Source organism: Parasteatoda tepidariorum, chromosome 10 (genome assembly GCF_982258835.1).
Source record: "Parasteatoda tepidariorum strain Cologne lab strain chromosome 10, Ptep-v5.0, whole genome shotgun sequence".
NCBI lineage: Eukaryota > Metazoa > Arthropoda > Arachnida > Araneae > Theridiidae > Parasteatoda > Parasteatoda tepidariorum.
This window is the reverse complement of record NC_141764.1, coordinates 70,702,587-70,715,999: the sequence shown is the minus strand read 5'-3', so window position 1 is coordinate 70,715,999 and position 13,413 is coordinate 70,702,587. Positions and strand designations below refer to the sequence as shown.

The following is a 13,413-nucleotide window of genomic DNA, read 5'->3' as shown; positions in this document are numbered from 1 at the left end:
AATTGATTATACATTGAACCACATTGAATTATACAGAAAAATCGGTTCAACCTTAATATCGATATTTTGAACCATAATATGGAGCAAATTTTCTGAGACCTTAGGATCCATATTTCTGACGTGCAATTGAAAAATCAACGTAAGCGACAAAAAATTCAAAACTGAGATTTTTATATACAGGGTGTTTATAAAGTCCCGGACCCATTTTGATGTTTAATAACTCATAAAATAATAAAGATAGATTAAAATTAATAACATAAATGGTTAGATAGAATCATCAAGTCGATAGTCAATTAATTACAAGCCAGGTAGCGGCAAGCATGTCGGCATCCACCATAAAATCTGTGCTGTGGTATATGAATTCTCCTTAATATCCGCTCGAATAAAACATTACATAGAAAAGTACTACATAGAACATCAAAAGTAAACATAACATTGCAATAGTTGCCAAAAACAAAAGAGAGAAAAATGCAATTAATAAGCAGACGATATTTAGAAAAGTACAGATATTTAGACTGGAAAATCAAATTATCTGAAATTAACCACACGCGCAGACGATATTTACAAAAGTAAAGATATTCAAACTTGAAAAGGAAAATATGAGTTATTCCATCAGTAAATGCCATAAGTTTGTTTATATCTTCATTATTTTATGAGTTATTAAACATCAAAATGGGTTATAAACACCCTGTATTTGGCATCTTTGTATGGTAAGCTACACATTGCAAAAAAAAAAAAAAAAAAATTTCTTTTCAAAAATAAATGAAAAAAATTATATTTTGTTTCATCAGTTTTTTTTACATTCTATTTTAGAATTTATAGCATTAGCATTGGAAGGAAAATAATTATCAAGACACTTATCTCGGAATCAATTGTGAAGCACTTACGTTGTTTTTTTAAATTACACGGTATATTTCCAGTTAAGTTGAACCATGGTTTCGTGTAATTAAGTTTAAGAAGTATAATATTATAAAAAAAAAACTTAAAACCATAGTAATATTGCAGATATTGTGAAAGAAATTGTTTATTATGGTTCAATATACTCAAAAATTTCAAATGGTGTAATATAGAATGATACCAGTTATAGAATGATTCAATTTCAACTTAAAATTCGGAAAATTGGCTTTTATCCTCGTTGATTCAATGATTTGGTTGAAATTTCCAATTCATACTCATTGTTTCAATTATCCGTCGAAACTCTCAATTTTCCTTTATCCTCGAAGATTAAAAAATAAATCGATATTTCGAATGAAATTTCTTAGAAAACGATTACACAGTATTCGTAAAATATTTAACAAAATACGAAATCTGTCATACAAAAGAAAAGCCAATGTAAGCGACAACACATTAAAAATTGAGATTTTTATATATTTGTCATTTCCGTATTATAAGCTACTTCTTCAACAAAAAAAATTTTTTTTTTCAATTTAATATAGTTTTATCAGTTTTTAGAAATTCTATTTATTGAGAAGGGAGATATTAGAAGAGAGTGTGGGAAGTAGAAGAGAGGTAGAGAGATAGTTGAACAGGAAGGAATGAAAAATATTAGAAATTAATAAAGTTAAAAGAATGTAAAAGAAGCATTAATAACGCAACACAAACAGGCATACGATGGTTTTGGTACTTAGAGAATCACACTTTTAAATGTCAAAATGGAAAAGAGAAACACACAGATGCAGGGGAAATTTCAAACAAGTTACAACAAAAAAAATAACTTTCCTCGTTGCATCGCGCGCATTCTCCTGCATTTGTGATTCTTTCATTTTGTGCTTTTGAAGGAGGTGCTTCACAAACCAAAATCATCGTATCGTGACAATATTTGCGTTCGTTTCTCGTTGTTTAGGAATTAAGAATGTATAGTAACCTCAAAAGGCTGGTTAGCAAGTTTTGGCATTCTTTTGACGGGTGCTTCTAGTGTAGATTTGGGGACTATGTACACTGTATTGGCATCTAGGGATCCGATGGGGGTATTCGGTTTATAGTTGACATTGCGCTCTTCTTCCCTCGAAATGACTTTAATCACGTGGCCACTCGGAGATATCTTGTTGGATGTGGCAGCCTGAACCAACAGGTCCATCATAGGAGTCCTGTTAAAAAATAAAGATATTTAGTACTACATACTAAAATATTTGATCAATCATATATTAAAATAAAATTCTCTCTATTCAATGTAGTTTCTCTAATCTCTGAGCATAATTTTTTGGAATTAATAGGGATACCTTGAAATAGGGATACCACCTTGAAATTAATAGGGATAGTCCCTAAAAAGATCAAAAATGAGTCAGCTATATTAAAATCTGATTCGTTGAAAGAATCACACGCTGCAGGTAATTCAGATATTGTGTAAGCAGGGGTCTGTTTAGAAGAAATTTGGGTCGTTAACGGACCCTTCACAAAATATCTTTTCATAAAAACGGACCCTTCACAAAATATTTTAACTTAAAAACGGACGCATCACAAAATGATTTTTCTTTTAATCGGACCCTTCACAAATTTGTTTATCTTCATTATTGTTTTGTTAATTGAATAAACTCTTCCCAGGGAAAAAAACAGGAAAGATGGATGTAAACGTCTTTGTCTTAGGCAGGCGCTTCTTCCTTTATTTGTCCGAAATGAGTATTCTGCGTTCAGCAGTATAGGCTAAATACCAAATATTTGTATGTTGCATCTCTAATTTAGAAGCAACAATTGCTGTTTATTTTTGAAAATTTAATTTTTATTATAATTTTACAGTGCTGAGTGCTACATAATCTTGTATCTATTTACAATTTAAAAACTCCTTGAAAATTTTTTTTTGTAATTACAGGACCCTATTTGCACAAATTTATAATAGCAGGACCCTGGTTGAAAGAATGTGAGTAATTTCCCCCCCCAATTTCACAAAAACCGGACCTTTCTCAAAATGTCTGGACAGACTCCTGGTAAGCATCCAAAGAGCAGAAGACTTGCGTTAATTCTAAATTCTAATCATTGGGAGAAACTCTTCAAAATGCGAAAATGAAACCAAAAAAAATTAAATTTGAAACCGCGATTTTGTGATCTACTTATTTTCGTTAACCAGGGGGAAGGAAACTCAAAACTCCTAAATCAGGTCAACCTATTACTTTATAATATTGTGCATATGTAATATTTAATATAACATATAGTATTTACGTCGTATTTGATACGCAATGCTTACGCAATACATGATATTCTGATAGGTAGTTCTTAAGGAATACATCGCTACGCAATGCTTACGTAAAATGTCGATGCGCAATATATTAGCAAATAACGCTTATGCAATATTTTAACAAATAATGCTTATGCAATATTTTAACAAATAATGCTTATGCAATATTTTAACAAATAATGCTTATGCAATATTTTAACAAATAATGCTTATGCAATATTTTAACAAATAATGCTTACGCAATATTTTAACAAATAATGACTACGAAATATTTTAACAAATAGTGCTTACGCAATATTTTAACATATAATGCTTACGCAATATTTAGATATATAATGCTTACTTTATATTTATAAATGTTTTCGTGATATTTGAACACCCCTTATAAGAAATAAAAAAATAATGAAAGCTACTTAATCTTTCGAATCAAATCAAAAGGCAATCCCATATATTTTTACTAGTTAGAATTAACAATTAATATCGTAAGAAGCTTATAATTTGTTCACATTAAATAAGAATTCTAAAACTCATATGTCAAAGGTAGTATTTAGAGAAAATCTTGTAATAATATCAATTTGTTAACAGATATAGTGACACAAGAAAAGCATAAATCAAAATAGATCCATATGTCACTTTAGGTACAAAAGAAATTCTTAATGTTAAAAACATAAAATTTTCGAATTTGGCCAATAGAAATTAAATGTCTGAAAGCTAAATATTAGATAAAAATAAAATCCTTAATATCATATCCGAGTTAAAACAGTTCTGAATTTCAGGGAGGATGAAGCTTGTCAATAAAATTCAAATATTTGTGTCTTCCTAATCATTAAAAAAATAAAATAAATAATCAATCTCAAAACAGGGTCAAAATCATTCTTAGTTTGACACTGGAGTAGTATAACATCCAAATATCAGTGCGTAAACTATGAGATCTAAAAGAAATCCTCAATCTCAAAATAGTTGAGAGTTAAAACATTTTTTTTATTTTGACACTATAGAGTCTTTAAATACCTGCTCCTGCCTAGGTATTAGTTAAGAAAGAAATCCTCATTCTCAAAATAATTTTTAAATTTTACGGCAGTTGTGAATCCTGCCAATAGACTTCAAATATTTGTATTTCTAAGCATTTTTATTTCTTCATTTGTTTTTCTAAAGTTTTATGTATTTATGAATAGGGCTCAAGTTTTAATGACATTTGCATGTTTTTGTATTGTTGAACATTTTTTCTCTTTAAGAGGATTTTAGACCTTCGGGGTACTTTTTTTAAAATAATAAAAAATTGGGGCATTTCTTTGCATTTTATAAGTTTCTGGTGTTTCTCAATTTTTTATTATTTCTTGACATCTTTAATATCATTAAGTATGCACCAATCACATCAGTAAATGTTGGAAAAAGCTTCTCCAGGCAACATGGAATTATGAGCGTCTCGCTCATTTAGCTGTCAAAATAACAAACACCAATTAACAATAATTTTTATATCTAATAACACTGGAAGTTTGAATGTTTATTAAAATAATTTGAATAAAAAATGAAAATTTTCAGGAGAAAATATCTTTTTTTATTATTTTAGCGTCTTTTTTTCTCTTTAGGGATATTTTTAAGACCTTTAGGTTATTTTTTTCATTTCAGAGTTTTTGTTAAATAATTGGTGTATTCTTCCTATTTTTTTGGTATTTCTTTGGTTTTTTTTTATAATCCTCAAGTATGCACGAATCCCATCAGGAATCGTTGAAAGAAGCTTCCCCCAGGTAAGAGACGATCATTTGCATTTAAAAATATCAAAAATTATTTCACAATCCAATGCAATTCTTATATTTAGTAACATTGGAAGTTTTAATATTTATTAAACTAATTTATATATAAAATAAAAACGTTCAGAAATCAATATATTTTCCTTTTTCTTTCATTTCCTGTTATTTTAGCATATACAGTACAGCACCCGTTATCCGGAAATCAGAAAACCGGAAAACCAAAAAACCGGAACGAAATTCAATGAATTTTCCCGCCATTTTTAAAAATAAAAAAAAAATTTTCCCTCATAAGATTTTAGGATTTTTCTTTCTTTTTTGAAAGATTTTTACCTTACCATCATTTTGGAAATAATCATTAATGTCATCGTTTTTTTTCCTTTAAGATTTCAAAAAAAATTTCTTTTAGTTGGGCTTAACAATAAAAAAAACGGCTTTTTGTAGCGATTCAGAAAACCGGAAAAATCAGTTATCCGGAATAGCATTCCGGATAACCGGTTCCCTTCTGTATTATGATATATTTCAAACTTCAATGAACCATACAACATGCATTACGTCGCTTCATACATTTTGACACGAATGAAAATATTTTAAAGGGAAAACATTGTTTTAGTTTAATAGTTTTTACTCAGATAATGGGGCAATTTTGAATTTTAAAGGCGAGTTTTTGTACTTTTTTATGGATATTTATAGGAATTTTTTAGGTCATCAAAATCCAGGCTCTACATATCACTCTATAAATATACAATTACAGACAAACCTAAACAAAACAGGTGAGATATTACCACTGCATTGTTTTATTATCGTAGGAATCCACAATTTCCGTTCTTTATCAGGGATATTCGAAAATAAATAGGTCTTAAAAATGCTTGAAAGTTTTTTTACGTTTATCAATAGAGTAGAGGTGGAGCACTTATCTTTCAAGGCAAAATATAAACACCTACACATTAAAAAAAAATCGGCACAATAAAATGCCAAAATAAAAGACAATTCTATAATTTTAAGCATATCATGCAGATTAATTATCGGAAAAAGGACAACAAAATACGGATGCATAACCTATCCCGCTGGTATGTATGACTATTGTTTAGAAGTACAAAAGGAGGATATATGCGTTTCAGTTTTGATCTTTCAACATTTTAAGAAGATGATTGGCTTACTTTTTTTCTCTCCCTTCTCAAGGTTAAGAGATAGAAAGAAAAAAAATCGTCAAAGAAATATAGCGCTAAGACATTTTTGGGAAGAAAATGACGAAATTTTTTATATCACGCTAGATAAGTTAGAATAATATGACAGAACAATATGCCAGTTTAAGAGAGACTGAACGCAAGTTTACGTGTCGCAAAATATAAATTTAAGATTTATTTTGTTATGAAAATGGCATACATGCATTTATACATTTATAAGATTAACGTCTAAGCAAAATTTTTCCCGATTTTTATTACTTGAACGAAGAAAAAATATCTAAAGTGAGCAGAACAGGGATATTTATCGATCTAAAAAAAATAAAGGAAAAGTCAGAGAATTTAATTAAAATATCTAAAAAGACAGAGAAAATGAATTGAATTTGAAGTACCGAAAAAGCCAATGTTTTTTTTTCCAAACAAAATTTTTTTTGCAATAATTTTTTTAAACAAAAATTATTTATTTTAAAATTTAATAACATGTATTAGTGTTTTGCAAGATATTATATCTTGCAAAACACCAATGGACATATTTATCTGGACATTCGGACATATTTTGAGTGTTTGTAACTGCTTTGACCTAGGGAAATATACTTTTAAACTAAAACTAAATTAAATTAAAGAATTGATGGACAATTGACCGGAAAATTGTACCAAAGTGCAAAAAAATGACAATATAATATGTAACTATATTTAACTTAAATGGATACTTTTTCAGTTAGTTATTTAAAACAGAAAAGAAAAACAAAAACCATTTACAAAATTTCATATTAAAATATACGGTTTAATATTTGCAATATATCAGACAGTATAGACACACTACATATTAAAGATAATGTCTGTCAAACTAGATTCCTTATAATATATATGTTACCGGAAATATATAAAACTTCAGCATTCTATAGAATACCAATTTATTTCATAGAATACCTGGAGTTTTTAAACGAAGAATAAAACATGACAATCGTTACATATAAAGAAAAATGCTCTTAAATGCATATAAAATTTTTTTTCAAAAAAGATATTTAAAAAATACTCATTCTTTCAAAAATACCAATGATTAAAGATAGCCATTAAGTAGGCATATTACGTATGTTAACGCAATGTACGAAACGCCGGCTTTTCATAGATATTTAGGCATTTGACAGAATGCATGATGTATTTCATACTTCGCAGTCATGTCATTTGACATTCTAGAGAAAGAATGAGCAATGTATGAAGTGTTTAATTGCTTCATATTTTATCGGTTAGTTTTCGTTATTCTAAAGATAAACATTTCATACATTGATCAGGCTATCTTTAGAATAACGAAAACTAACCGATAAAATATGAAGCAATTAAACAATTCATAGATTGCTCATGCTTTCTCTAGAATGTCAAAAACTGACCGGTGAAGTAGGAAACAATTAAACATTTCATACATTGATCAGGCTAATTGTTTCACCCGGTCAGTTTTTGACATTCTAGAGAAAGCATGAGCAATCTATGAATTGTTTAATTGGTTCATATTTTATCGGTTAGTTTTCGTTATTCTAAAGATAGCCTGATCAATGTATGAAATGTTTCATTGTTTCCTACTTCACCGATAAGTTTTCGGCACTCTAAAAATAGTCTGAGCTATAGATGAATTTTTTAATTGTTTCATACTTTTCGGCATTCAATAAAATGCCCAGATAGTTTCCGAATAAAGCCGGTTTTTTACTTCGCTGATAACATATATACTACATTATTTCTACCCATGAAGCCTTTTACATATCCATAAAAAAGTCATATTAAGAATGCGGAATTTCAATTATCAGCAAAATGTACAAGCAAAACACTTGAAGCACGTGTCATTTTTACACTTAAATTCAGCACTAGTAAGTATTCTATTTTAATTCATAAATATTAAGATCATAAATTTGGTTGTATATGAGATTTTAAAGCAAGCAGCTCAAACGCTACGGGACTGCGTTCGTGCAATTCTAATTAAAACAAGCTTTGCAGCGACAAAAGGTAATATCTCGCACTCAATGATTAATGTGCAGTAATAATAGAACTGGTATGACCACTTACAGTGAAAGCTGTAGAACAATAAGTCAGGGAAATTACAAATATATTATTAGCATTCGAAAATATTGTAAACTAATAAAATTTTATTTTATGCTTTTAACTTCTGCAAGTGAAATGAAGACATCAATCAAGACATGGATCAAGTATTGGGAGAAATTTGCCTTCGGGGAGGACTTTTTGATGGAACAAACCCACATTTTCGTTGCATGGAGAGGAAAACCACGAAAACCTCCCACGGTTAGCCTGACGTCAAGGGGAATCTAATCTATGATCCATCTACCACTGAGGCTATTTTACGACAGCACTGTGGTCGGTGCGAGCCGGGTGAGGAATTCGTATCGACCAGCCATCTCCTTGGATTCGAACCCGGTTCACCTCATTTGAAGGCGAATGCTCTATTCTCTGAGCCACCACGACTCAATCAATCCCATTGTAATTTAGCTTGCCTCATTTAGTTTATCAATCCAATTCTTACTAATCATATTTAGTTTCACAATCCTAGAGTGTAATTCAGCCTAAAAATCTTTTTCAGTTTGTCAATCCTATTGTAGCTTTAGAATGAAATACTATTAAATTAGAATAAAGCTTCTAATTTTATTTTAGCTTTTTTAACCTATTATAAACTAAGCTGATCTGTTTTACAGTTAAGCCTCTTACTTGATTATTTTTATTCGCATTGATTTTTTTTCATTAAATTTTATTTTATTGTACTTAATAATGAATGTATTTTATAATGAATGCATTTTATAATGAATGCATTTTATAATGAATGCATTTTATAATGAATGCATTTTATAATGAATGTATTTTATAATGAATGCATTTTGTAATGGATGCATTTTGTAATGAATGTATTTTATAATGAATGTATTTTGTAATGAATGTATTTTGTAATGAACGTATTTTGTAATGAATGTAATTTATAATAAATGCATTTTGTAATGAATGCATTTTGTAATGAATGTATTTTGTAATGAATGTATTTTGTAATGAATGTATTTTGTAATGAATGTATTTTGTAATGAATGTAATTAATAATGAATGCAAATTTTATAATGAATGTATTTTATAATGAATGTATTTTATAATGAATGTATTTTATAATGAATGCATTTTATAATGAATGTATTTTATATGTTATAATGAATACGTAATAAATAATGTTGCGAAGTTGATCTGACCGTTGACTTCGTTGAAAGTTGTGAACTCCTAATTTCTCATTATTACATTTGTTCGTAAGACACAATTTCATTCAAGAAGTACAAAAAAATATGCATTGCGTTTTTGTTTTTGCTAAATACGCAGATAAAACGCAAAAAAATACGGTAAAAAGGCGGGGGCGGAAAATGAAAGCCCCGGAGCGTGAATGAAAAGTGAGAAAAATTCCTAAAACATTAATAATATCTCGTGAAAACAATACGCCTTAACACCAATAAATAAATGAGAACAAAATAAAGAAAGTTTTCCCTATTTACGGAGAAATCAGGAGAAGAAAAAAAAACAAGGGGGGGGGGGTGACTAAAATATCGCCAAATCGTCGCCAAAAGCTTAAAAAATGCGATGATAGATAATATGGAAAAAAGTATTACGTATAACATAAGAGAGAGCGCGAATTCAGTTGCAATTCTACAAACACCACTTGGCTTTTTGCCCGCCAAAAATGGATCACAGGGAAAAGGGGGATGTACTTGAAAATAAGGAAAAAAAGGGGGTTAGGGGTGAAAGAGTTTCATTCGAAAAAAAAAAATCAGTAGGGGGCTTCCCATTTTTCATTTATCCTCTCTCGTTACCATTTTAGATGTACAATTGAAAAGGAAAAAAAAAAATTGCAAAAGAGAAAGAGATGAAAGCTAGATAAGGGAAATTTAAGAAGAAATTTTATGTCAACAATTTTCTATGAGATTGGCTAATTATGAAATTATCCTTTATAAAACAATAATGCTCTTTTTACTAGTATTTAGCGTAAAATGTTTTGAAAATGAAATGATTTTAAAAACATTGTTTTTTTCCCCCCGATTCAATTTGAATGATAAATTGCCACTTGGATTCTTAAATAATAATATTTCCCTACTTAAAAGAAAACATACGAAAAAACAGGCAGTATTTATTTTCTTCCATATTTTAAATTATATATAAGATAAATTTCTAAACATGACTTCTATATTATAGATTTAGCATTATGTGGTATAGTATTTCATGTAATAAAACTGAAAAATTACTTTTTTGCATTATTTAAAAAAAAAAAAAACTTTTTTTAAATTGCACGATTATGAATTTTTTTTCTAAATTAAAATTAGAATTACTCTTATTTGTTTAAATCGATCATAAAAGGAAATATATTTATTGTAACTATGAAATTTATTTCAGGCTACAAAGTACTTACGCTACAAAGTATAAAACGGAATAAAATAAAAACAGTACTATTTATTTGAATTTATAAATTCAGAGAGTAGCTACGAAATTCGAAAATCCTATTTTAATCTTATTTTTTTAAATAGTGTTCCACGTATATGAAAAGTAAGCAAGTGGTTAAAGATATTTTTTTCTTGAAAGTTTGAAAAATTTTTTTTTTTAATAAATTATTCAAAAATTTACATTTAAGTTTCGATAAAAATTAAACATATTATAAAATAGTTTAACAACACATCTCTATACATTTTGCGCACACAGTAAAAAAGATAAGTCTAAGATGAAGTAATATTGAAGCAGTTTTCCATTTTGTTGTGATTATTCATTTTTCATTGCTTCAGGGGATTGTGATTCTTTCAAAGGTTTCATATGTGATTCTCAGTTTTTCAAATTAATTTAAACCCTTATATCGACTTAAATTAACTTATTTTTTTTTTTTTTTTGCATTTTTGCGTTTGACGGGATAAAATAGGGGTTACATTAAGATGTGAAGATTTTATGATTAATTTAAACCTATGCCCTATCTGGTTAGGAATTAATGTATTTGCACTAAAGGAAAAAACAAAATACAGTAAAACCTTTTTTTGTGCGGTGGATAGGGACCGCATAAAAGAAATCGCACAAAAAAAAATTCGAAAATTTTATAAATTCTGACATGTAATAAACAAGTTTGTACCATATACCACCAAAAACTTTTTTTATGCGGTTGATAGGGACCGCATAAAAAAAGTCGGACTCAGAAAATACATCAATGATTTATGAAATAGATAAGAGAATGCTTTCAATAAAATTAAATAATTAAATTAGACCTAAAGAAATTTTAAAAATATTTAATTCTCCATTGTACATATACATGTAGAAGTTTTCAAATTATACATTAAATAGTTTGCTGCTACTCGTCCCTCATCTTCTTGGAATGAATTGGTTGAAAATCGCTTGAAGATAGGATTTCGATGATTTGTTTTTTGGTACCATAAAGTCAGTGATCAGATAAAATAAAATAAAAATCATAAAAACTACATATAAATAGAAACAAAAGTAATTAATTTTTTTACCTTTAATCTCACTATAAAATGAATCCTTAATCTAATGAATCGTGTATAAAACTCTGAATACGAAGCGTATAGTATTTGAGATACACGCAGACGAGAATTTACAAAATAAAAATAACGGTTTAATTTTAAAATACTAAGTATTTTAACACAGCAAACGATTTTTTACTGATTTACTTCAACTTGTTTAGGGCAGAATAAATTTTAAACAGAAGAGAAAATGGAGTTGACGATAATAAATGAACTAATGAAAGTAAATAAACAGAGCATCGCGAAGTTCAGATACATCGTTGTCAAGGAGACCACGTAATCAGAGTTCGTCCACAACATGCATATGCACATTGATAGGAAACATTAAACTGGTGCTAACGCCGTTAAGATTCATATACCGCATAAAAATAATTCGCACAAAAAAAATCGCACAAAAATAAAATCGCATAAAACCAATCGCACAAAAACAGAATCGCATAAAAAAGGACCGCACAAAAACAGGTCTCACTGTATATCCACAACTGCTTTCAAGAAACATTAATATCAAACTTTTTAAATTTATTTAAAATATTACTCGAATAGTTCTTGAGAAATTGAATTTTAAATCTATGATTTATCTTTAAGAATTGAATTCCACTAATTTCGCTCAAACTTTGTATTTTTTTTATGTAAATTTACATTCTTTAAAATGAATTAAAAAATGATATACTTCACAATTCTAAATGCTTTAGACCTTTATTAAATAAATAAAAAAATATTTACATAAAATTATAATTTTTATGGAATTATCTTTGGATAAACGAATTCTATAATACTATGCCAACTTAAAAAGATCTAGAGCTGGTGGTCAAAAGCTGGTGGTCTGGGAAAAAGCTGGTGGTCGAGCTGGTGGTCTGGGAAGGTACGTTTTTTGTGCCTGATTTCGTAACTTATATCGTCTGAACTAATTAATTAGTATATTTCAGGTCACCCCCTCGAATCATTAATTTTGAGTCCTAGAACGTGAAGATTCGATCATTAAGATCAAAAGAGATTCGGGATGATCCGTTTTTTAGTTTTATTTTGCGCACTATACATAATAAAAAGCTCACAGACTATATGCAAGTTTCAAAATTGATTGCAATAAATAATTATTACATAAATGAGAATTAAAACAGAACAAACATAAAAAAAAACATACCAAACTATGAACATAGATCTTTAAAAACATTGCAAACAATGATCCCTTAACGAAATAACAGCGAATTTTTTGAAATATTAATTTTAAAATTTGCATTTTAAAAATTTAAAAAAAAATTTGCTTTTGTAGTTATTATAAAAACACACACCTTAAACATATTTGAAAGTTGAAATTATTAATTTCTACTTCACTCTCAAATAAGAAGTATTTTCAATAAACTACTTTCACGGTTGGAAAAAAAAAGATTAATAAAATTTCTATTAAACTATGCACGGTAACAGCAGTAATATTGAAAGCTCATAAACAAAACACGCACAATTTAAAACAAAAACAACAAAAACAAATTCAAATAAGCATTTGCAGCAGCCATTTTACATGGGTTGGCAGGAAAGATTGTTTGCCAGGTTTTTCGAGAAAGAAAAAGAACAAAATAAAAATTGGTTTGTTAATGACCAAACATAGATTCCCTGCGGGCGGTTGCTATTTTTAGGAGAGAGCAATGAAAATAGCGGAAAAGATTTTTCGGTTATTAACGATTACCAAATCAGTTGTGCACAGAAACTAGCAGACTCCACGAAAAGCCCGTAATTACCATTAAAAAACACTGCCGAAAAAGTGTTAAACTGAG

General features: G+C 28.6%; 1 protein-coding gene across 34 annotated transcripts in view; it reads right to left on the bottom strand.

Annotated features, from left to right (window-relative positions):
* The window catches only part of LOC107436243 (uncharacterized), a 336,656-nt gene that overhangs the window by 25,112 nt on the left and 298,131 nt on the right, over positions 1-13,413 (bottom strand). For all 34 annotated transcript variants that reach the window (XM_087152634.1, XM_087152647.1, XM_087152636.1 and 31 more), the window contains one exon: positions 1,865-2,087. In XM_087152634.1, the coding sequence (XP_087008760.1) occupies positions 1,865-2,087 (223 nt within the window). The remainder of the gene's footprint in view (positions 1-1,864; positions 2,088-13,413) is intronic.